This window comes from Melospiza georgiana, chromosome 6, assembly GCF_028018845.1.
Source record: "Melospiza georgiana isolate bMelGeo1 chromosome 6, bMelGeo1.pri, whole genome shotgun sequence".
Classification (NCBI taxonomy): Eukaryota; Metazoa; Chordata; class Aves; order Passeriformes; family Passerellidae; genus Melospiza; species Melospiza georgiana.
Genome location: NC_080435.1, coordinates 25,709,039 through 25,735,212, shown reverse-complemented (window position 1 = coordinate 25,735,212; position 26,174 = coordinate 25,709,039). Strand labels below are relative to the sequence as shown.

Sequence of the window (26,174 nt, the reverse complement as noted above, 5' to 3'; positions counted from 1 at the left end):
GATCACAGCCAGGAGTCTGCACTGCAGAGCACAGCTCATGGAGCATCACAACAGAGAACCCACCTCAACAGGTGTCAGCTCCTTCCCACTCCATCTGTGTAACTCAGGGTGGGACTGGGTCACTATGTTCCAAAGACTTGGGGAGTACAGCATCCACATTCTCTGAAAAAATCCCTTCATCCAGGAGTTTCTCCTGGGAAGCTGAGAAGCCTCAGAGAAAAGGAAAACAATTCCTATCTCATTTGCTTCTCCTGTGTTTTGCTCATGCAGAATGTGTTTGGAGATTGTTTCATTGGATTCTGCTGTGAGTTGTGTTCACTCATCGGCCAATTGGGGCCAAGCTGTGTTGGGACTCTGGAGAGAGAGTCACGAGTTTTTATTGTTATCTTTTTAACGTTCTGTCTGTATCCCTTCTGTTTTCTTTAGTATAGTATAGTATTCTTTAATATAACATAATATAAAATAAGAAATTAGCCTTCTGAAGACATGGAGTCAGACCCATCATTTCTCCCTGCCATGGGGCAACCCACAAATACAATAGGGGAGGTCAATAAATTGTCTTTTAAAACTTCTAGACATCTACATCTGTAACACATCCATGCCTACTGACAAGTTCACTTTTATCAACACTCTTCCAAAAGCCTGAAGAAGTAATTTGCAAACTTCAGGCATGTATGAACCAAAAATTAAAAGCCATTATTGCTACTCTCTGAAAATGCTAGAAGGCCAAATGCAAAAATCAATGGTGGTTTGTTTTTTTCTAATGCTATCGTAGCATTAAATAGAGTGACTAAAATTAGATAGCATTGAAGAGAGAGACTTGAATTAATTTTTTAAGTGTATTAAGATTTTATAAACAGAGACAATAAGAGAGAGACACTAGTGTAAGCCATGGCAAAGACCTTCCTACAGTATCCATGAAAACAGGGGTTCAGTAGTTCATTCACATTCAATAAGTGGTCTGGTTTTTCCTCACATCTCTGGGTTTCAGAATTAACATTTAGCTGGGGATTTTTAAGACTGGCTCTTCATAATGGGCTTCTTCAATAACATTTGATTAGAACACAATGTGGCAATTCTCACAGTTGCTCCTTCAGAGGGCAATAACACCCTATCCTTGGTAGATGATCCTGAGCTTTACCCATCATAACCTCGGAGCTGAATTAGCAAAGAGTTAGTTGAAGAAGACAAAAAGAATCCTAGTTTCTTACTTTCCTTCATTTTATTACAATTAAATTGGAGGATTGCAATTTACAGAAGAATTGCATTTCTTTGTGGCACTGTCACACAGCATGACTTGTGAAGGAACATGCCAATAAGCACCAATTATTCCATGAGATGTGAAAGTATTTCCATGATATATAAATGGTGAAATCTGTAAATCATGTGGATTTTCATGGGACATATTTATGTATTACCAAATTATGTTTTATCAAATACCACATTCCTAAAGGGGACATGATTCTCTCAAAATAAAGCATAAAAACCACTAAATTTTGGCAGAAGCAACTAATTTTAGTAATAGCAATTTCAAAATCACTTTACCCCTTAATTATTCCAAAAGAACCCAAGCTAAGAAAAATGCTTAAAAAAATTCTTACTAAATGGTTGAAGTTCATCAAAACACATTACAGGTTGTAAAATTTCTTATTGAAAAAGGTTTGCATAATTTCACTGACAGTGTGGTCAAATAACATAGTACTTTGATCCATGGAATTATAGTGAATAGCCTTTCACTGTCAGTCTAAATAACCAATGTAAGAAGCTATTCAAATTCCTTGATAATGGTGGACATACAGCTGTTTTATCATTATGCCTCCTCTTCCTCTTCCACCTGGTTTTCTCCCAGTGAGCAATCTCACATTTGGTGACATTCTGAAGTGCAAGCAAGGTGAGGGTTTTCCAGCCCTTTTCTCTAAGGTTAGCTCCAAATAGTGCATTACCTCCCATGAGACAAGTGTCAAGGAAGACTGAAATATCTAGACAGTCCAAAGAAATACAGAATTTTTTTGAGATGCTTTATCTGTTTGCTTTCTGAATTTTCAGATGTTTAACAAAGATGAAATTTTGATGCAGATGCTGAAAACCTTCAGGAAGAACTTAGCATGAACCTCACTGCAGGTAAATCTGATGGTCCAAAGCCCCGATGGTAATTTTTGAGAAAAAAATGCATCTGTGTCTTTACAATAAAGAATCTGAATTTCTGTAAGTTTTCCAATTAAAAACCACAAGGAAACTGCTACAGCCCAGGGAATTCTAAACAGGTGTGGAACTTAAAAACTTCCATCATTTGAAAAACATTGTGGAGTGTTTATCTATACAACAAAATTTCTAAATCAGCCTTAAATCAGCCTCAAGTTAAGAGCAAAGCTTTACTTGAAGCCTTTGGGGCTGATTTACATAAAGAAACACAAATTTGAATATTTATTTAAATAAACAAACACAATTATGGGAGCTATAAATTGATCTCTACGCCTCAAAAGGAATTTGTTTTCTTCTTCTGCATTGCAGTCATTACTTATGTTCACCATTTGTACTGCTTCAGGAATTTTGGCTTATCTTGGTTCAGGAGTCACTACCGGTAATTGCATCAAATTCTGTAGTTCTTCCTTATTCATTATTCCCAGAGAACTGCTACCACTAACTTAGACCTAAGAACTGCACCATAAATTGAAGACAGTTGGTCTAAATTATGCTGTTTTCTCAAGTTATAAGGTAATTTCCACGCAAGTCTGTAACATTTCTGTTCCAGACTATTCCTAGTAGTCTAAATAAAAATCCAAATAGAAAGATCTGCTACAATGATGTCTATAGTTTGCTTTAAATACTTTACAAAACAAGTAATAGGAACATAACAATACATTTCATATAAGAGGCAAAATCCAGCAAATCTAAAAATGGCTTTTTATAAATTTCTCTCAGAAAATATGCCATCCCTATCTTTGATACATGAATTGAAGTAATGGCAAAAATGTTATAAAAACATCCAGGTTTTACATAAATTTTATGAAGTGTTTAAGTGTTAGCATTCCATACAAAGTCAATGTTAATTAAAAATCTCTGGAAAAAGACTTGGTGTTCCCTTGTTAAATTATATTATTAGAAATCAAAATTTGGTTCTCATGACCTGATTTGCATTCTGAATCATTATGTTTTCCAAAGCTGGACTACCAAGTAGTTAAATACTTAAATCTGCCCTGCTTTTTCCCTGATAATTAGCTTGTGATGCAAATTCTTGTTATTTCTGCAATGCTCAACAAGAGCAGAGAGAGAGGTGTGCAGGAAAATCACTGAAAAGAGCAAACCAGGGACCAAACCAGCTTGTTCCCTTCAAACCACTTCCCAAGGACGAATATCAATGAGAGGAACAATCCAGAGACACATGATGTCTTGGTGCTGCCTCAGGATTGTGTAGCTCTGCTTCCAACACAGTGCATGGCCTGAAGTGCATTTAAAACCTTTCTAAGCAGTTCAATGTATTCACCTGGAACATGCCAAGCAAACACATAATATCCTGGAATTGTTCAGAAATCTGCTTTCACAGTCTAATGGGCAACACCACTCTGTTGTGCCATGCAATCCTCCTGCAGGCATAAACTTTAGTTGTAGGAGTATTTGCTGAGGCACAGAAGGTTTGTGCATGGGACCTACTGCAGACAAATCCTACAATATCTGCAAGAAACACTTTTAAAGTTATTCAATTTAAACACTCCTTGATGTGGTGTTTGTGAGGGTTCCCAGGATGAGATGAGAGATGAGAATTTTGACTCCATGTTCTCAGAAGGCTGATTTATTATTTTATGATATTATATTAATGAATGCTACACTAAAACTATACTAAAGAAAGGATACATCAGAAGTCTAGAAAAGAATAACAAAAACTCATGACAGACTCAGAGTCTGACACAGCTGGACCATGATTGGTCATTAATTAAAAACAATTCACATGGAACCAGTCAAACATTCACCTGTTGGTAAACAATGCCCAAGCCACATTCCAAAGCAGCAAACACAGGAGCAGCAATCAGATAATTATTGTTTTCATTCCTCTCTGAGGCTTCTCAGCTTCCCAGGAGAAAAAATCCTGGCGAAGGGATTTTTCAGAAAATATCATGGTGACACCTTGACAGCATTTTCCAATTTGTATGTAAACAAGGTCTCCCTTTTTTTTTGTTTGGCTTCCACCAGCTTCATTCATGTCCCATAGTTTTTGTATAGAAACTGACCATTTACCACACCATTCCTGATTTTGCCAGCTCCATCACATGCCCCTTTTTCCACACTCAAGCATCCTAACCTATGCAATCACTCATAAAAAGCAACTCCATTATTTCCTTCATGCATAAAAAGTTATGCTTTTTTTGCCTGCCTCTGACTCTTAAGGAAAGAAGACGACTTCTTCATCACAATCCTTTTAATCTCCTTTTCAGTCTCTTACAGCTCTATCCCCAAAGTCACATTACCACTAATTTCCTATGTATTTTGAAACTGCCCCCAGTATCCACAAGTGTTTCCACATGACAAAAAAAGGAACTGTTGATGTCAACATGACAATCTTCCTTCCAGATCTGGAAAACACAATATTTTGGGAACTTTTTTAACGTCTGTTTTCCCAATTTACTCCACACTCAAAATAGCTGATGCTGGCCTAGGGGATTCCTGAAGTCTGAAGGCAGGTCAATGCTCACTAATAAGAAAGGGAATGATACAGTTTAGTTAACAAACCAACTGCAAAACTGACATGGAATTGAAACTTATTGCACAAGCTATTAAACCAGAAGCAATAGGATTTAACCTCTGTTATTTTGTAGAGTACTGCAATATGAATTTAGGGAATTATGGCAAAAAGCTGATGAATCAGTGCATGTAATATTAGCTTTTAATGCCTTCTTAAATCTGTTGCTATTGTTGCTAAGCTGGCCAGACAGTCCCAAAGAGCTTCACAATGAACTCATGATCAGCAGTACATATCAATCAGAGCAAGATATATCATCTTCCTTTAAGACAAAGTCAGATTTCTCACCGTGAATACTCGTCCTATTGCCCAAGAGTGCTATACAGGGAATTGAAATCTGAAAGGATGAATAACTCCCTAATAGTATACAATGATAAAAATCTATTATTCTGCCATGTCTTTGAATTGTAACTAAGTATGAGATAACATACATTGAGAAAATAGCAGTGAGGTAGATTTTTTCCTTTTAAATGCATTGTCAGTTGTACCAGCCTGATAAATAAAGACCAACAAATCTAAATAATGACCACATATGGGACTGCAAATGTCTAATTGCCTTCTAATGTAAGTTAGAACACAAAAACCAGTACAATAACTCTTCCTTCTGCCTAGCTAGTCCCTAGGCTCAATCAAAAAGACTGCCTTGTGTGTTTTCTCATTTGAAAACTACCATGACACTTAGGTGAAGGCCAGCCAGACCATATTATGAAGAGGAACTTCAAAGCCACCCAATACTTCGGCTAAAGAAGACCTGATTATAATTTAAACTAGGAAATACGACAGGCAATTTCTTCTACATCAACAATTATGAACTTGGAACCAAGAAAAACAACTTACACAGGTGCAACGGACACAAGACTGTCAGTTCTCAGACTAGCTGGTAAAATTTATGCCATGTAATTTCTGCTATACACAAGTTATGAAACATCAAGAGCAGAAAATGCATTATGTGATTTCTGTTCTTGGCCTCTTTTCTACCTGTTCTTTATTTGCCTGTTTTAGCTTTCAAGGAAGATGTACCTGAATGCAACCAAAAATATAAGAACAGTTTCATATTGAATGTGTTAATGTGTCAACCATTTAATTCTACTTCTCCAAGAAATGAACTTGCTGCACTCTTGAATGTTTCCCAATAAGACTGTCCCTTGAGAATAGTTTAAATTAAAGCAAGGTTGTGTTCAAACAAGTCCTTAAGCAGATCCTTCCAAAACCCCTAAGTATCTTCTAAGTTTCACATTTTCCATATAATTCCTTCAACTCTTTACTGAAACTCTTCCTGGTACACCAATAGGATCTTTAAACTCAAGGCACCAAAACTAACTATGGAGTTTTATTATTGGTCTCCCTGGAGCTGTTCTTAGAGGAGAAGACACTTCCCACAGCTACTTAATACTCCCCCTGAAAATAAATACAAGTATCATATTTTCACTGTTGCCTACCACATCCCACTGCCAGATCTGTTTTACTCTTATTCTCCACATATTACAAGTATTTTTGAGTAACTGCTTTGCATAGATACTTAAATACCAAATAAACATTATTTCCATCAATTTCATATTGCAATTTTTCTACACGGAGCAATTTCCTCCCCACCCATTTGGAGAATCTCCACATATAAAACCTCTTAACTGTTAAAAAAAACCCTCAGGACCAAAACGGTGGGGTACATCAGATACTGGTATTACATGCTAGAGTGTAGACCAACACTTACTTTGGCAGGCTTGTTTGCATCAAAGCTGTTTTCTTTAAATTTTTCCTGCAGGGTCTCAGCTAGCCGGCAAAGCAAGGCACCATTATCCAATTTCTCCATAAAGGTTTCTGCTGTTATTTCTCTACCTGAACATCAAACAGAAAGTTAACATGGCAGAAAGCACGCAGTGGTATAGACTGCATTTGTGTAAAAAGATAAATTAAAAAAAAAAAAAAAAAAAAACCAAAGTGAAAAAAGCTTTAACTGAAAAACATGCATTACTTTGAATATTTTATGAATAACCTCAATACTACTTTACTGGTAGATATACAGCAAATTATTAAAAAAACCCCATGATTTCTTTGGGAAGGCATATGATATTTGAAAAATAGTTCTAGCATATCCAACCCTGTTTACTTCACTTTACTTATGAAGATGCACTGCTTTGACCATAATGTTTTAAAAGAGAGAGTACAGCAGGAAAATGGTTTACACCAGTGTGCGTGGGCAGTTATAGCATGAATCGCTAAGAGTTGATTTGTAACAGAAGTAGAAAACCATGTCAAAAAGGAAAGGGTGGCATATTTTTAGTAGACTCTTAAATCTTGATCCTGCAAGAAGCAGAGAAGGCTGTGACTGCAATGCTCCTATGAATGCTCTTTTCCAGAAGTGAAATTAGGTACATAACAAAATAACAGAGAGTACAATTTCATGTTATACATCTACTTGCCACACAGATCAAAATTTTCACTAAAAGAACACACCTAAAATACCCTGCTTTAAAACTATATCAATCCTCATATCAGGCTATATGGCATTACTTCAGCTGCCAGGAACTGTCCCCTCTTCTACAGCAGGCCAGACAAGCTTAAATAAAAATGAAATCACATCCCCTTGGAAGAGGGGATCACATGTGCCATGAGGAGATTGCATGCTGACCCCAGATGGGAAGGGAATTATTTACCATCCCAGACTCACTTCCAGGATCTCAACATAATCTTCACTAAAAATATTCCTATTTCCTATTGAAGGTTTTTCATTTTCACATTTCTACCAAAATATTTCCCTTTACTTTGTACACTATGTTGGTGAGCTGCTGTATTTTTCAGCCCTTTTAACTTCCACTCTTATCAAGAGAACATCAAGGAATAATTCTTGTTCTTCCAATTACGACAGCATTTTTTCTATCCAGTATGTAAATATGCCATTTAGGAAATAACACTACTAACTCATTTTTCATAGGCTGTTACACAGCATGCATTAACAACAACAGTCTAATGTGTCAAAAAAGAAAAAATAAGAATATTTAAAAACTGAAGTGAGACTGGTTTCTCATCCCATCCACACCCAGTCCTGCTTTCATGAGATGTCTGGAAAGTGAAAATATTAATCTGTTTAGAAAATGTTCACTGCAATTTCTTGTCAAGCAAAATAGGAAAAGTGAATCTTTCCCATATCTTTTTCGCTAAGAAGAGAGGGGAAAAAATGACATTTAAAAGTAACAAAAATGTGAAGTATACACATTAGTAAAGAACTTCTTGCTTATACATTGTAACCTGATACTCCATGTCACAATACTGAACAGAGCAGCATTATGAAGCAGTAAGATTTAAAAAATGCTGATTAAAAAGATTTAAAAAGATTTTAGGAAAGCTGACTTCTCTACGCCTTTGTCTGAAAACTTTGACATACTTCAGCAACTTTTGGGCAAAACCCAAAATGTGATTCCTTTCAGTTTGGTAGGTTAAGATAAAAACAATAAAGATTGTTGCAGCAAACCATCTTCAGATACAGCACACTTCTGTTATTCATTGAAGCTAAACTTGTTTTTTTCTATCACATTTTACTTCAGAAATACCTTTTTAACATGAAGACTTTCTCTGTTATATTCCCACTTGATTCTGTTTGCCATGTCGCCCACTTTATAGCTCCTGTATGCATAAATGACTTCTCCAGGCAAAGGAGCAGCAGCAGCACTGCAGACAGGCAGAGCTAGCTTATGCCTAACTGATAATATTTTTGCCATATCTCCAGATTAAATGAAGCCAGAAATGAAACTATAATAGCCCAGACATAAAAAAACCTCAACAGCTCAGCATCTCAAAATATTTTGCCACCATTCCAGCCTACATATTTTTCCATTTGCCCCATTAGCATTTTTATAAAATGATCTAAAGCCACTAGAAAGCTAAATTTTAAAAATAACTATGCTTCAGGAACTGCTTGAGTATTACTTTTATAATACACTCCTCTTCTAAAAAAATTATTTCAAGTATCTTTAACAGACTAAGAATTTTTATTTTGTTTTGCAACACAATTTTCTTACAAACACAAAAAACCCCTCCCACATTCTATATATCTCTTCTGTCCTATGATATATAGATGCATCATTTCATAATAATAGAATGTTATAAAACCCTTAAAACTTATTTAACGATATTTTCTTTTTACAGAGATATAAAAAAAATTTGCTTATCTTCTTCTGCTATTGAACAATATATTTATATTATTTTAAGTGCTGAATTGCATTAGCAGTTGGTCACTGCATATTGTACACTAAACTGGATTATTTGAGTTCTATTTGCCTTTATGAAATCTGAAAGAATGAGTTTTGCATTGAACATCTGTCTCCAATGAAAAGTATATTAGGTGTCAGCTTTCAGTTTCAGTATTTTATGGCTTCATAAGGTGGCATTTCTTTGCTGAAACAGACATGCTGACATATTTAACAGTAGAAATGTATTGATTCAAGTAAGAGTAATGTTCATAACCTGAGGAAAAAAACTGCTCCATGTATTTGTATGGAAAAAACATCAAACTCCATTAAAAATGTACAACTCCCCCTATAATTACCAGAAAGCAGTTGCGATGTTTTTATAGAATGGTAATAACATTAAATATAATAAAAAAACAACACTGCAAGTATGAGAAGAAAATCCAGGAATATGAAGGCTTTCAGATAACTCTCAAGGGCTGCCTACCCTCTCTTTTACCACAACCACCAGAAAAAGTCCCCTCAAAAAAGTCAAACAGCTGCACCTGAACACCCACCACTTGCAAACTGTGAGCAACTGTCTGTAAGGTCACCCAGTGCTGGGGGACCTCATAAAACCAGACTGGAGGTCCATGAAAATATAATGGGAGAGTTCATGCCTTGGGTGTGTGCCCAAGAGGTTGAAGATAAAGTTTTCCTTACAAGTCTCAGACATGCAGAGTCTTCAGAAGAAGAGATGGACCTAAAGATCCAGGTACCCAAATCTAGCCAATTCCTCTGTCACACTTGGGGTAATCACTACAGGGCAAGACTGACTCCAGCCTCACAACTTGCTGATGGACTATTTCATTTGTATATTTTGTGTAGTAACACAAAAACAGTAGTTTACAAATATAAATATTTCACTCAAGGGAATCTCTGAAACATCTACAATACTGAGGCCCCACTGAAACAATTGCTCCTGACCCTCTCAATTCAAATGGCATATAAATTCAGGAACACAAAATGTAATAAAAATAAAGAAAACCAAGGCCAGTGACTATGCAGATACAAAACTGGTTCTTTTCTGACAGGACTGCTCTCTTCCCTACAATAGTTGACAGTAGGAGAAATAATTTTGAAAGCATTGAGACATTATTACTTACCTTAAACAGGACATACAAAAAATTCCAAAGGCGTGCTGATAATAAAGAAAATTATAAAGCAACTCAACTAAGTAAGAAAATACATCAGTGCCAGTAGAATCACTGGAGGTATCAGTACTGTGAATGTCCTCATACTCAGACAATTAAAACTTGTATTTCCCACTGGATGGATCTGAACAAACTCAGGCTGAAAATACACATTCTGTCACAGAATGCTCTTAGGCAACAAGGTGAGCAAGAACACTAAGCTGACACAGATTTAATTCAGAATCAAAGAAACAGTTTTTTTGCAGAAGACTCACCATTCTCCAGCTTCAAACTGTACACCTCCTTCAGCCTTATAAATACTTAGCCTTGTCTTCAACTTGCTGCCTCTCCTAACATCCTCACCTCTGGTTCCTCTCCTCCAAGCCTCCTTCACTTTTGCACCCAAGCAACTTTAACATGCATCAAACAACGTTCAATGTTTACATGTCCAGTTTCTCAGCATCTTGCATTCCCTGGCCCCTCAGCTATGAGCTTCTGAAGCCCTCTTCTGTTAAGAGGGCTCAGGACTGAAACCCTGGAACCCAACATATGCCTGAGGTGCAGTCAGTCCTACGTGCTAAATGAAGCTGGATGGAACAAAAAGACATTATAACCCTCTGCAACCTGTAAATAAACTCTGGGAATGGGGAAAAAGATTAGAGGTTCACAAAACTGCCCAAGAGGAAACAGGAAAACCATCTCTGTGTACGTGTCCTAAGCTACAGGGTGGTGAGGAGGCCCTCTCCTCCTCCTGTCAGCCATTCTGCTTCTGCAGACACACAAAAGAAAATAAGACAATACTAGAGAGTAAAGCAGGCAAGCAAATCTTTCAAATTGCCATTTTGCCTCTACTAGAAGAGTTCTGTGGCCCAAGTGTGCCAATTCCCATATGCAGCTTGCTCAGAGTGGAACAGAACTTTTCAGTGTCCACGAGAACATTCTACTAAAGTAACTACATGTACAATCTACCAAATTTGGAGTTTGTCAGAAGTGAAAGCATTCCCAAATGCTTCATCACCTCTGTACCTAATAGAAACAAGGCTCAGAGATCATTATGATTTGTACATCAGCTAGACTAACACATCTTGTTAGCTTTGTCACTGCCACTCTTGACTGAGACACCAGAGCTCAACAGAGAGAAGCAAGGACAGGAGACACAACATCCATGGCTGCAATCTTCCTTTCCAGCAGACAAACCACAACACTGACATGTCCCACTTTGAAAATGCTCTGAGGTACAATATCATATGAGTTAATCCTATCTGACACATGGATTTCATCTGCAATGTCCTTTTTCCATCCCCCAGAGTACAGACAGCTAAAATCTATTCAGCAATGGAGCTGTAAAGATGAACTGTCCTCTCAGAAGCTCCGAGTTTCTCTGACATGGTTCCAAAAAATAATTAGCAAAGTGCACACAAAAGTACTGGTGATTGCTAAACAAAAATCCCCACAACAATGTCCATGCTAAATTAAAAATGCAAAGTCTCAGGATTAAAAGTTCTTCCAATGTTATTTTCCAGCGGCACCATGTTTCTCACTTTTCTAATTTATCAATTGGGTAAGGTCAAATTCTAACTATTTTTCTGCTTTCTGTCTGATATCAAAACTCTTCATTCATATTATACAGTGCAATATCCCAATCATGTTTTCCAGCTTGATTTTGAACCACATCAGGCTATGCTGCTGCAAAACCAACACCATGCCAACTTCCAGTAACACTGCATAGAACATAACTGTCTCTCCATAAAAATCTCCTAAAAAACCATCCCTTGATCAAACTATCTCAAAGAGTTTGAGCCCTGTATTTGCCTAAAATACTATTTTTTAATCTATATTTATTTGAAAAGATTATGTGTCCTTGTTGAGTCCTAGTACAGATGAATGACAAAATATAAATGAAACAAAACAGCAAAAATTAAATGAAATGCATATTAATTTCCTTTATGAATTGAGGAATCTTATTGCATGAAAACTGCAATAAAACCACTTACAATGAAGCCACAGAAGATACAGGCGGAGCAAGCTAGGAAGTGGATACATACAGTATTATCTGCTCCATGTTACTTGCACATCCATGCATGCAAAGATCTACTGACCATTAATTCAAAATACATTATTTCTTCCACATAGACAGGAAAAATCCCAAAACAAACACAAAAGCCTTCCATATTCTTCTATCCTTTTGGATGCTGAACAATGCATGCTGTATATTCATTCCTATTTTACTGTACAGCAGCATCATCACACATACCTTCTCTATTTAAAGTTTATCCAAATTATGCAGTAATTAAACAAAATTTGAATTCTGAGTTGATATACTCTTATGAATAATAATTATTTTAATTCACACCTCATTTATTTTGAATGTGAATTTTAATTTGATTGAATTATTAATTTGAATAACAATGTCTACATAGGAATTCAAAGCACTCTAACAAAACACTATAATTTCAATTCATCAGCACAAACTCTGAGAAAAGGAGAGCTTGGGGCAAGAAGGTGTGGGGGGATGCATTAAGCAAATGAACTGTATACACTGCTTAATTAAAAGAAGGTTGTGCCCATTTAGTCCTGCAGTGCAGAACTTGGTGTCCATATGAAAAATCAGATATTTAATTACAGTTGGCATTTCGGAACCTCCTGCTGGTTGCTACTTTCTTGCTCAAAGAGTGACCTCATTCCTAAATTTATCACTGAGAGAACTCTGTTACAAACTGCAAGCAATCTTCTGTTTGTTTTTGAGTGGATCACTAAAACTTCATTGTTCAAAACATTTAAACAATATATTGAATCCTTAATGGAATGTGCTGCTTCCAATTCAAAAATAGTCACTTGGATTACTGTCTTGTGATAATTGGAATGAAAAGTTCTGAATTTTGTTCTGGTTTTGCATAGACAATTTTATATTCAAAACACATTAATTTAAATGGAAGTACCATACAAATAAATCATTTAAAACACCTGCCACTTTTGAAGTTGTGGATTCATAACTCAACTCAAAAATAAGTATTGTCTACCTGCAAAATATTGTGTTCTATTGACATTGTACTTATGACATCTGTCATAACATAACTGATATTTCCTTTTCTTTCTATTAAAAAAGAGGAAATGGAGCAATACAGAATGAGCTGATGAAAGACACTGGATATACTTTGTTACTGTATGATATCACTGAGATGGTTTAACTACAGCATTTGCCATGACAAGACACTGCCCATGTCTCAACAGAACAGATTTTCAGAATTAATTTTAAATTAAATAAATCCTCCAAAACCACGCACACCAAATTTTCTTCCAAAATCCCATCAACTAAAGTTTCATGTAAACATAGCTTCTGGAATATTTTTCCTCTCTTTATTTAATGAGAGGAATTACTGGCATGAGTCCTTTAGGATGAGGTATTCTCTAAGTCATCTATTTCTTTGGTAGTATCCTCTGTATTTACAGAGATCACATGAAAAATATTTTTCCCTGAGTGTTCTCAGCAAACAACATACTATTTCCTAGCTCATAATTTCTAAATTCCACCTTTTTGAATAATTTGCACATCTCTTTCCTTCCTACCAGGGACAATCTCATTTGCTCTTTTTTATATGTACCTGATTTTTTCCCCTCAATTTTGGTTCGCATCCTCTTCTGACAACAGCAAGCTTTGTCTGCACACCAGTAAATCTCCAGGTCCCAGCTATGCTAGGTCAAACCCCTCTATGCACAGGCTACCACAAGTCTCAGCATGCCTTGCCTTGGGCAGAAATTATAATTATTTGACCACTTGGTCAGAGAAGAGCTATTAAATGGTTCCTCCTGCTCAAGACAGTCACTACACCATACTCTTCAGGAGGCCTATCAGTAAAAATGGAAGACATAGGTGAAGGCAGCAATTAGTATAATTCATCTTAGTGGTACAGGTACAGAAAATGCATGCAAAAAAAAAAATTACAAGGAAATTTGAAAAAAAATTAAACACAGAATGTATAATATTCAGTTATGCTACTCACAGTAGGAGTAGCATACAGTGGAGGCAAATGACTCATCAGCTTTTCTGACCTTGCTAATATTTGTGTTACATGATGCTAGCTACGTAATCATAACTTTATTTTTGATACACAAGGAAATCTGAATCCCCAGCTAACAGTGCAAGGAGCTCTCACACTGCCCAGTATGTGAATTATTCCATCTTGTTGCACCTTACCCAGTAGGTTTGTGAGCCAGAGGGCCAAATCCTCCTTCATGGGCAGCAGGTTGGCCTCGTGTCTGCTGGCAAGCCACTGGCTGTACTGGTGCATGTCGGAGAGGCCAGGCCCTCGTGCCTTCGGGCTCAGGGCAGTGCACATGGCTTATCCGCTCGTCCCTGCTCACAAAAATATGTAAAAAGGAAAGAAAAAAGAAAAAAAAGTTCTTCATTACACCAATTAAAGTCTCACATGCGCCGTTTTTAGAATTGTAGACGATAATCCCAACCAGAATATAATCCCCATCTCTGGAATGGGGATCAAGGCCAGGCTGGACAGGTCCTTGAGCACCCTGGGCCAGTGGAAGGTGTCCCTGCCATGGTAGGGAAGGGAAAGGGCTGCAATGAGATGTCTTTAAGGTCCCTTCCAACCTGAACCATTCTGAGATTCAATCACAACAACAGTAATCATGTGCCTGAGAAATCAGGTATCAGACAAACAGAGGTGGATCTTACACATGGTCATACACACCAGTGACCAAAACTTTGTTTTGTTAATGGAATTTTTTTTTGGTAAGTGATTAAATCATACAGATAAATGTTAACCTCATTTGTACTCACCAAGCTACATGTTCCCAACACAACAAAATGATCTGCAAGGAATTATTAAAATCAAATGGAAATAAACATTTTGCACAAAGCTAACAACCACTATGATGCCTGACCCAACACCCAATACCAATTCAGGTTAACTGGAGAGCTTCAGAGATGTTTGGACCATGGCCAGGAAAAACACGGCAACAACCAAATTGCACTCCTACAGCAAACTTATTAACAAGTACTAAATGCTGTAAGCAAATGGAAACAGCCTATCCTACAGCTTCAAAATTATTCAAGGAAAAACTACACCGAATATATTGACTCAAAAGCATTATTTCTTGAGGAAGCAGCAGAACAGCTAATCTTGGTCACTCACACTTATCAAATTCTCCTCTGCTTCAGCGATGACTCACTGAAACTTTCCAGGTAAGACAACTAATCTCTAACACATGAGGTATTAAGCATTGTCAGTCACAGGAGCCACTGCTGTTAGAACCACTGGACCTATCTCTGCCTCAAGGGCTAGTTCTCCACCTGGGGCAGAAGTGTGCAAGGTTATTTTTTCCCTCTCTGAAAGAATCTTGTAGCAGTTGTAGCAGTGAGCTGAAATACTTCCTTGCCTGGTAGGCTGTAGCCTACACCAATCAGCAGACACAAGCTTGTCACTGACATGTTTTATGAAAATCCTTTTGCTAGGATTTTTCTCCTGAGAAGCTGAGAAGCCTCAGAAATAAAATGTAAACAATGATTATCTGATGGCTGTGGAATGTGGTCTGGATATGGTTTACCAACAGGTGCATGTGAATTGTTTTTAATTAATGGTCAATGACAGCCAGCTGTGTCGGACTGTCAATCTTTAACAAGATTTTATTATTCATTCCTTTCTAGCCTTCTGATGTCTCCTTTCTCTTTCCTTAGTATAGATTAATATATCATTTCCTTTTAATATAATATATATCACAAAATAATAAATCAGCCTTCTGAAACATGGAGTCAAGATTCTCATCTCTCCCTCGTCCTGGGGACCTCAAACACCACCACACCAGGTCTTATACAGGTGGCACCAGACAGACATTAAGTGACTGTGAGACCCACAAGGAAGAGTCCTTTGCCTGCTCTCCACACCAATTGTAGTAAGACATGTCAACTGCCTTCAATTTATGAACCTGCAAACACTTTCTCTCTGTCCTTTACATGCCTTTCATACCAGGTAAGAGATATTTGTGACCTTAAAAACGATAGCAGAAAAAAAGGAAGAATTTGTTATATTATCCATTGTGGCCTAAATAACAAATACACTGAAACAAAATTCAATGTCAAAAAAGACAGTATTTACTAAATGCAAAAAAAAATTAAAATTGCCTTTCCATAAAATTGTGCTGTAACTGAGTTTTCCTAATGTATGTAATGATATTTGGGATACCTTAGTACTTGTATTAAAATACTTCAGCATTTTTAACCTACTCTGTGTAACAAAACTCCATGTTGGCAAAAAGGTCTGCATAAGCTCTTTTTGACAGTACCTCACCCCAAGTCCTGAAGAGATAGGCACAGCTTTCACTACAAATATACTTCTTATTGAAATTAGACAACTTTTTTCACTGGGGGAGAAGCAAAAACATACATAAAAAAGATTTATTCTCTTCTATAAACACATATTTCTGAATTATGAGTAGATTTTACATTTTTCTAACAAAAAAATGCTTATGTATCAAAGTTTCTTTGAAGGCAGAGCATTTTAAAGCAGACTAAAGTACTTAACTCATGCACAGATCTGTTGTGAAACTGACTTTGTAAAAATGTCAGCTTGGATTTATAGCTTCCTGGTTAATTAAATTCAAATCATACCTGTTCATTTAGGGCAGGCTGAAAGGAAGGGGAGGGAAAAGACTTGGACTGTTAGCTCTGCAAAAAATCAATCTGGACTGTCACACTCAAAATGGATGGATTCACACTAGAAGCTACCAACAGCTAAGGAATTTCAATTACAGTATATTTAAAGTTTCTCTATGTTAGTCAGAACCACATAAGTTATTCTTTCAAATCATTTTGGATAGAAACAGAGGCAAGACAGATAACTGACACCAGTTGTCATCAAAGACTATAGGGGAAATATCAAGGATCTATCACATACTTGCTTTCCAGAAAGAACCTTCAAATAATTTTGACCATTTCCTGATGTCTATATCCTCCAATGATACAGTGAGAGCCAGAAGTGAAGTAAATTTTTAAATTTTTTCTCTTGAATTACCATTGCAATGACAGTGGTAAAATGCAAAAAAAAAAGAAAAAAAAAAAAAAAAGAAAAAAAAAAAAAAAAAAGAAAAGAGAGAGAATTCTTATTCCTGAGTGTATGTATCTAAATATTTGGGAAAATCCTGCAATTTGTTTCTCTTTACATATAAATTGGAAAAATACAACAGAAAAAGCAGAACTGTTTCACTAAAGGAACCACTTATACCCTGCACCACTTTACTAGGAATAATTTCACATTTCATACATACTTTGTGGAGGGAGTTAGACTGGATGACACTTGGAGGTGCCTTCCAACCCAAATGTATTGTTATTTTATATTTCAGGGATGCTCAGAGCAATATTAATCAGGAAACTCCATGCAGGGTCTGCTCTAATAGAAGGGTAAAAATTGGCAAACACACACTGAGCTGGGTTGTGAAGAAGAAAACAACAGGCAATCCCCTTTTCTTTCACCCCACTTCATCACTTCCAGGACCATGGATATGAAGTGCTCTACATGGGAACCTTGGGCTAATTATGGGTTAATTAATCCCCAACATTATGAGATGGCTGACAGTCATCCAGACACAACACTGGCTGCTGACACTGGTGGGGCTGAAGAATTCCATGGTCTCAAAGACACATCTCTTTAAGACAAGATAAAACAGAAGGAAGGCTTCTCAAACAGCTACATGGAAGCAGCCTGGGTTTCCACAAGTGTCTGTGGAAGAAGGACTGCAGTATATTTACATTTCAGGCTTGTTTTGGTGGAAGTGCAGAGTAGAGAATTGGGGGGATAGGGATGTTATTTCAGTTTCTCTAAAATACAGCATTGTCTTTAAGTATATTTCATATTGACCTAACTCAGCAATCAGGCTGTGTAAAGTCCCAGGAAACTTTTGAGACACATTCAGGGAAGAAAAGTGTGAGAACAAAGATGTTGGAGGATGCAAGGGTGCTTCAGTCTCATAGTAACCCTGGTAAGTAAGAAGAAAAAAGAAAGACAGGAAGGGTATTCTGAGTTTAAGGTGGTTTTCATAAGACCCATCCTCGGAATGAGAAACTGGAAAGATAACAAAAGCCAGACAGACAGGCGACAAAATAAAGGTGAAAATGAGACAGAAATATAGAGATGCATTGATCATTTTCACTCTAGAAGGTGAAATTGATTAATGCATCTCTATACTGGGACTAGGTCTGCTTGAAATAAAGCCCTGAATGAAGATAATGTACGCACTAATTTGTGAAGTAGGCATGCAAGGTGAGGACTGAGGAATGACAAAGTTAATACTGATGAAGAGCCTGAAAAATCACAAATAAATCACATACAAGCCAACCTTACCTCTGTGTAAATTTTCTTCGATTTCATTTCCAAAATAAACCCAAAATTTTTCACTTCTCCACTACTTTTCTGAAAAACTGCCCTACACTTCAGTAAAATCCACAAAATTCCTACCTTGGACTTTTAAAATTAATTATTAAAAATTAAGACTCAGCTTCCAAGGAGCAGAGTATCTCCTGTCACAAACTCTACAAGTTATACTGGAGACCAGTTATCAACCTGCAAGCATCAGAAACTTTCCAGCTCTGAATTATCCTTCATGCAAACACTGATTGCTACTGAACCTGTTAAATTCAACTTAAGCCTTCACAATACTTCAGTACTGAAGTACCCAAGTTTCAATAAGTGGTTCAGCTACTTCATCAATTGTATTTATTAGATACTTATCAGAACTTCATCAGACAGTAGCTGGGATCCACGAAGAAGCCAAAATGTGAGAGTTCTGTGAAGGTGACAGCAATGGATACTGAGCTCCTTCAAGATCTGTATGAAGATTCTCCCTGTGGTGAAGGCCAGGCCCCTGTTTCATCACTCAGATACCTTCAAATCTCTTCATATATTTCAATTTTAGTGAACTGAAGAAAAGTTTGTTGACAATTTCTCAGTGAGGTCAGAGGGACGGACCAACTTGCATCAGAGGTGGACAGCAGCTTTTAAGGATACATCACTACAGCTGAGGCAAGTATCTGGCCCAAACAAATATTTCATCCTTTTCCTTTTGGCAGACAAAGTATGAACCAAGGAGCCAAAACATATTGGGTTTCCTAATCTCACTATTTTCTAACAGCAACATCAAGTCACCACATATACAGCTGTTTAAAACCAGCCAACACAAACATGACAAATATTTTACAGAATGTTACACTTCTCTGTAAACTGCTGAGGCTGACGTGATATGCAGAAGCATTTCAAAACTTACCTCTAAATGCTTTAAAGCAACTGCTTCCCCTACTATTCAGAATGTAGATGAGGAACAGTCTTTGACTACTTTTCATCCTGTTTTGTTACAGTTCATATTTATGTAGCACAAACCCTTTTTTCAGCCTCTCTCAGTGAGAGGATGATGTCTCAAATTCTTAGCCTCATTGTCTAGATGAAGAATTCAGTGTGGGATGGTTTACAGTACACCCAGAAATGTGTATCAGATTCAACACACTAAAAGGTCCTGTTTCTCTCTGCTTGCTCCTACTGAACAGTGAAGTTTCTATTTTGCTCTACAGTAGTGCATTTAGTTATCTGTTTATTGCAGTTCATTGCTTGTATTTTGCCAGCAGAGTAACTTTACACTATCTGATGATTGTTATCAGTGATCATCAGGTGAAAGCAATGAGAATCAAACAAATGATCTTCTGTGCTTCTACTGGCTTTTGTTGGGGTTAGCAGGTAGGAAAAAAGGAATCAAGAATGATACACTGTACTCAAAACACACAGGAGGCAAAGACTGTTTAATCCAGAAAGTAAAACTGGATGCACAATGAAGCACTCAGCTGCAGACCCCCAGATTCAATTCCCTTTCCTATTCCAACCACCCTCCTTACCTGTAAAATTGTGATTATTTTCTTGAACCAAGTATAAAAAGGGAGGAAAAATTGTATACATATAAAAGCTTGCATGTATGCATAGATATACATACAGAGAAAATACATGTGCTGCAGACTGCTAGATAATCATGTGAACCAATAAGTTTTTTCTCCAATTTACCCATCCAGTCCCAGCATATATGCATAACAGCTTACACTGAGTAGCTGCTGCTATGCAGGGCTCTCTGCACCACATGAGTTTCACTGTCACTTCAACCTGGTTCCCAATTAAATGTGCATTAATTCTCAAACAAAAAGGGGCCTGAACCATTTCCTGCAGCTTGCTCCCACATACAATCCTTCCAGGTCAGGAATGAAGAAGTCTTGCTGAGTCACTTGATCTTCATGACTTAAGAATTAGCATAGAAGTGAAGTATCCAGTGAAACAAGCATTTTTCTTTGCATTCACTTAGAAAACAATAAAAACAAGTTAAAAGTGTGTATGAAGGGGGGGAAATCTGTCACAAAGCAAATGTCTGCACTTGCAGCAGTGACCAATCAAATCACCTCTGATGCAAAGGTGCCACATGATGTGCCCTTAGCAGAAGAGCTGACATAGCAGCTGAAGGGACACTGTGACAGACATCAGGCTTGGCCCCAAACTGGGCACTGCTGCCCAGCAGGCAGGGTCAGTGACTGGCTCTGTGCAGCTGGCAGCCAAACCGGAGCCACCCAGGACACCTGCACATATGCCAGCTCAGTGCTCTGCAAAGCTGAACTGCTGGAACAGAAGGTGTCATAACTCTGCCTCAGACCCTGGGTCCAAAGACTCTTTTCCATAAATCTGATCAGGATTTGAGCTCGTGCAATGAAATCTGTTATAACATGAGTGAAGAAGCACATTAGCCACCAGAAGGAACTAAACATCACACACACAACTGTGCAACTGCTTCACTGTGAGTGACAGAGGAAACAGACACAACTCAGACAAGGTCAGCAAGGCTTTCTCTGAAGGAGCTGGAACCTGAGCACTGGCCTGTACACTGGCTTTGACAGAGGGGTATCAGCCATAAATACAGACAATCTCCTGCTGTCTCAGGGAGAAGGTAATGCTACTGGAAAGCAGCCAGCCTGGAAGGAGAGAGGAGACACAGGATCAAAAGCCAGAACAGAGCTCACGAGTGTATCTGGCAAGGGTCTCTGCTGGATCTCCCTGCTAGCTCTAATCACCTCAAGCAGATGGAAAAGAACAGAACTTTTGAATTTTTACTGCAGTTTAAATGGACTGCATGCAGCATTCCCTAACTGCAACAGCAAGCTGAGTGCAAAAAAGGGCTGAGATTCAGTGTTCATAAACAGAGTGAGCTGCAGAACAAAATGCATAATTGTGCAAGCAGAAACGAAGCTGCCCACAATTTGGGACCCATATTGCAATCACCACCTTCACATCATCAAGTGCCAGTTTTATAGACATGGCAGAAACAAGGATAAATACATTCACATTTTAAAACTTACTTCAGTTTTCCTGTCTCAGAGTTGACATATTTTTCAGAATTGGAGAGTATAACATCAGTTCACAGACTAAAGGTTGCTCTTGTTTTTCCACATATACACACATATGTGTATATACACACATACATGCAGAAAGAGGGGGGGAAAAAAAGATATATGAATGCTTTCCTTTGAGAGCCACAAAAATAACTAAAAACTTTTCATTCTTTAATGTCAGGAAACTGTTCCCCATGGTGAGATCTGCTACACAGTGGAATGACTTTCCCAAATGAAACTGTGAAAGCTCCTTTTCTTCAAACGCTAAAAATGGACTAAAAGAAACAGTAAGAAAAAACCCAAGACTTGCCACTCACTGTTAGATGTTACCTAGTCAGTTTTTACCACCTTCTATTTCCAGTTTGCTACCGAAGAGTAATCACTCTCCTTTTTGTCCTTTTACATACATAAACACAAACACAATCATTTTTAAAGTCATTCTGCTACTACCTTGCATATTTCCTCTTCAAGAGCTATTTGCAGAGCTTTCCCTTCTATAAGAAACAACATTCTTATCTGCATTATCACACAGGTATCTTACATGTAATCTTTACTTTGCCCACTACTATAAACAAGCAGATAAAACACAAACTGACAAATGCAGCAGCATATCCTTATGAGGAAATTTAATTTTTCTAGATATTTTATTATCCTTATAAAAGATACCACAACCAATTTAGCCCGAGGTTTCCGAGTTTTCCCAGATTAACTTGGAACACACTGTACATTAGGAGCAGGGGGAGGGGCACTGAAGGGGAACCACCATCTGAAACTCATTAATCAATTAGAATTTTTCATGGCTTGCATCAAAATGTGATCTACACTGATAGAGTAAGTTTTAATCACAAGAAGCCTTTGTCCTTTACATTATGAATACCCACTACAAGTGTGTGCAGCACTTTGGGGGGAGGATGGAGAGCCTGGCACAAGAGCTTACCAATACTTTATACCTGTAAGGCCCTTGGTCTGAGGCCAGAGCAAAACAAAGTTAACTGCACTGTAAAATCTGCTCTAATCATTGAAGCCTAGACATTCTCAGGACTATGCCTACTAGAAACAATTTCATTGCCTTGATAATGTCTCCCTTACCAAAAGGAAAGCAGAAAGTCTTTCTCACACAGACAAACTGAATGCTCCTGAAGCAAAACTTTAGGAACATTCAATGTCTACTCGCTCATAAAATTATAACTTCTGGAAACTGAGCCTGATTCCTAACACTGTCCAAAACCTCTGAAGTTGATTCCTCTTTGCATGGCTCTCATTATATGTTCTTCTGATTGTCTAAGCAAAATAGTCATTAAAAATTAGTACAAAATTTTCCACCTCCACCAGTTAGAAAAAAAAATACATATTTAAACTGACATATCACATCTCTCAAGGAGCAAAAGTGTCTCTTGTGGTAAGGACACTAAGCAGTACTACAAGCTGACTTCCAATCATCAGCTTTGCTTTTAATTATGATGTTCCATCTCTAAATCCTGTCCTGAAATTAGTGTTAAGTTTAGCTGAGAGGTGTAAAGTGGAGTTGAAGAGGTACTGTGCATAGTGAGTGTGCCAATTTAAATAAGACTGTAGGTAAAATAAATAAAGTGACCAAATAAGCCAGCAGGATAAAGTAAGTGGCAGCTAGAACTCGAGGATAGTATTGACTCTTCAGCACTTCACCACCTTCATATAAGTTTGACCATGGTTCCAACAAGGGCAGTATAATCCTGAAAGATGGCTCATGGCACCATACAGAATGAATTCAGGAATGTCCTATTTAGAAACTTCCTATTAAATCACAATCCACGTCACGAAACCCTCATCAAATGTTACACTTGGCACAGCATCCACTTTGCAGCGAAACAAAAAATACATCATGCACGTGGAAAACCAATAATAATTCGTTCATTTTTCACTGCAGAGTAATGTCAGAAGTATGTTCAAAGTGCACTGGGGAGCCTGCAATGCATCCGTCCTGCTGTCCCAAGAGCTGCAGTCCCCCAGGAGTGTGCAGAGCCAGCAGGCTCAGATGACACTGAGCCAGGATGCGCACAGCAATCCTGGATAACAGCAACCTTCATTCCCTACACCCAGAACCTTAATGAAGAAATAGAGCGTGCAGATAACACCACTGCACCAGGATGTGCACAGCAATCCCAGATAACAGCAACCTTCATTCCCTACACCCAGAACCTTAATGAAGAAACAGAGCGTGCAGAGCCAGCAGGCTCAGATGTCACCACCGCACTGGGATGGATGCACACAGCAATCCCAGATAACAGCAACCTTCATTGCTCACACCTAGAACCTTAATGAAGAAACAGAGCGTGCAGAGCCAGCAGGCTCAGATGTCACCATTGCACGGGGATGCACACAGCAATCCTGGATAACAGCAACCTTCATTCCTCACACCTACAACGTTAGTGAAGAAACAGAGCCTTCTTAAAAGCGAAACTCTGTCCCCGGAGATTTGAATCTAGAGCCTGAAGAGGACACGCAGAGCCCTGGGCTAGCTAAGAGCGGTTTCTGGCACAAGAAGGGTCCGGTTCTCGCTCTCGGGGGGCGGCGGAGGGGCCGGGGGCGCCCGGGGTGCTCGGCCGCCTCCGCCCGCCGCTGCCGCAGCCCCGCACGAACCCGCCCTCCGGCTCTCGCACCAGCAGCACCCCAGGGCTGCCTCGAGAAGCCATAAAGATAAACCACAGGTTGGGGCCAGGGGTGAGCGCACAGTGAGTAAGAGCCACCCCCCGTCCCTCCTCGCCCGCCCCGCTCTCACCCGCCGCGGAGTCCGATGCGTTTGTCCTGCTCGGGGCCCCTCCGCAGCCGGGCTGAGCTAATGGCTTTGCCATGAGCGCTGGAAGCGCTGCTCCCAGGTCTGCCCCTCGGGGGCAGGACCAAGCAAACCCGCCGCATCCCCGGCCCCCCGGGGGATGCCCGGGGCAGCCCGCCAGCAGCCCGCATCCTCACGGCGGCCAGCCCCGGGAGAGCCTCGCGTGGATCTCCGCCACACGCCCACGCACGCTCTCATTCCGCCTCCGCCATGCTTCCAAACTCCCACGGCAAGGAGCGGGAGGGAAAAACCCTCACCAAAGCCCCGCGACCCCCACCAGCAGCCAGCGGTGCCCGCCGAACCGAGCCCAGCTCGTCTGCTCCCCCACGTACCCCCGCGGCGTCCCCGGGACGGGGAACAAAGAAACAAAAGCACCTACTCCCCACCGCAGAGCCGCCGGGCAAAGATCACCTTCCCGCTTCGCTCCGGCCCCTTTCTCTTTAAACCCGAGAGCAGCCGGCGAGACACACGAAACGCCCTCAATTTAAAGGAGCCCGCGCGGAGAGCCCCGCCGCAAGGCTGACAGCGAGCCCGCCGCAGGGCAGGGCAGACAGGCAGGGCTCCCACCGCGGCCGGGGCGGGCAGGGAGGCAGGCAGAGATCCCACCTTGGCAGGGAGGCAGGGCAGGCAGAGATCCCACCTTGGCAGGGAGGGAGGGGAGAGCCGGCAGGCAGGGCTCCCGCTTAGGCTGGGGCGGGCAGGAAGGCAGGGCTCCCACCTCGGCTGGGAGGAAGCAGGCAGGGTTTCCCCCTTGGCCCGGCAGGCAGACAGGGCTCCCACCTTGACAGGGGAGGAACAGGCAGGGCTCCTACCTCGGCTGGGGGAGAACAGGCAGGGCTCCCACTTTGGCCCGGCAGGCAGGGCTCCTGCCTCGGCTGGGGGAGAACAGGCAGGGCTCCCACCTTGGCCCAGGCAGGCAGGGCTCCTGCCTCGGCTAAGGGGAAGCAGGCCGGGCTCCCTCCCCTGGCCTGGGCAGGCGGGCAGGACTCCACCTTGGCCCGGGGGAACAGCCAGGGCTCCCCCCTCGGCTGAAGGGAAGCAGGCAGGGCTCCCCCTCGGCCCGGGGGAACAGGCCTGGCTCCCCCTTAGCTCGGGTGGGCAGCCAGGGCTCCCCCCCGGCCCGGGCAGGGCTCCGGGGCCGCACTCGCCGCCCCGCTCGCCCCCGCAGCCGCCGCCGTGGCCCGAGCGCAGCGGAGCGCGCTGGGAGCAGCCGCGCTGCCTCTCTCCATCCGCTCAGCTCGGTGCTCTCTTCGGGAAACCCGGCTTTGGGTTTGTTTGTTTGGGTTGGGGTTTTGTCTGTTTTGTTGTTGCTGTTTTAGTTGGTTGGGGGTTTTTTTGTTTGTTTTTTTGGTTTTGTTTTGTTTTGTTTTGACACTTCCCTTTCCCCCCTCATTTATCCCCCCTCTTTTTATTTTTTTTTTCCCCTGTCTGACACCGATTTCCTACCCTTGAGCAGCCCGCAGTGACTGAACGGAAGTTTAATACTTCGTTTTTTCAGAGGGACGGCAAACGCAGTTCACACTGATTTACCCTTGAAATGCTGAGGTATTGTATTACAGCCCTTGGCAGCGAGTTGATTCTTGCTTCCATTTATCTTTTATTATTGCTCCCTTTCCAAGACTCGTAGTTGTGGAAATGGAAAGAAAAGAAGAAAAGAAAATGTCACATCCAAGATAAAACTCTGTTTTTTCTTTAGTTTGACTGTTATGTCTGGAATTTTTTAACACTTACAGACACATCTTTTAATTGTCACCATTTTTTTTAATGGCTAGAGAAATATTTGGTGAAACTTTATTGCATATTTCTCTAAAACCATTTCATGCCACCTTGTACATCTTGAATAAAAAAGTGT

General features: G+C 39.8%; 1 protein-coding gene across 2 annotated transcripts in view; it reads right to left on the bottom strand.

Moving 5' to 3' along the window:
• Nucleotides 1-24,901, bottom strand: part of GAS2 (growth arrest specific 2) — a 73,842-nt gene extending 48,941 nt beyond the window's left edge. Inside the window, exons 1-3 of one of the 2 annotated variants that reach the window (XM_058026311.1) lie at nt 24,702-24,901; nt 14,287-14,445; nt 6,447-6,571 (exon numbers count right to left, since the gene is read on the bottom strand). In XM_058026311.1, coding sequence (XP_057882294.1) covers nt 6,447-6,571; nt 14,287-14,428 — 267 coding nt within the window. In that variant the 5' untranslated portion in view covers nt 14,429-14,445; nt 24,702-24,901. Of the gene's footprint in view, nt 1-6,446; nt 6,572-14,286; nt 14,446-24,268; nt 24,345-24,701 lie in introns of those variants that run through there. The other variant, XM_058026312.1, reaches the window with a different exon arrangement.
• Between the last annotated feature and the right edge of the window lie 1,273 nt (nt 24,902-26,174).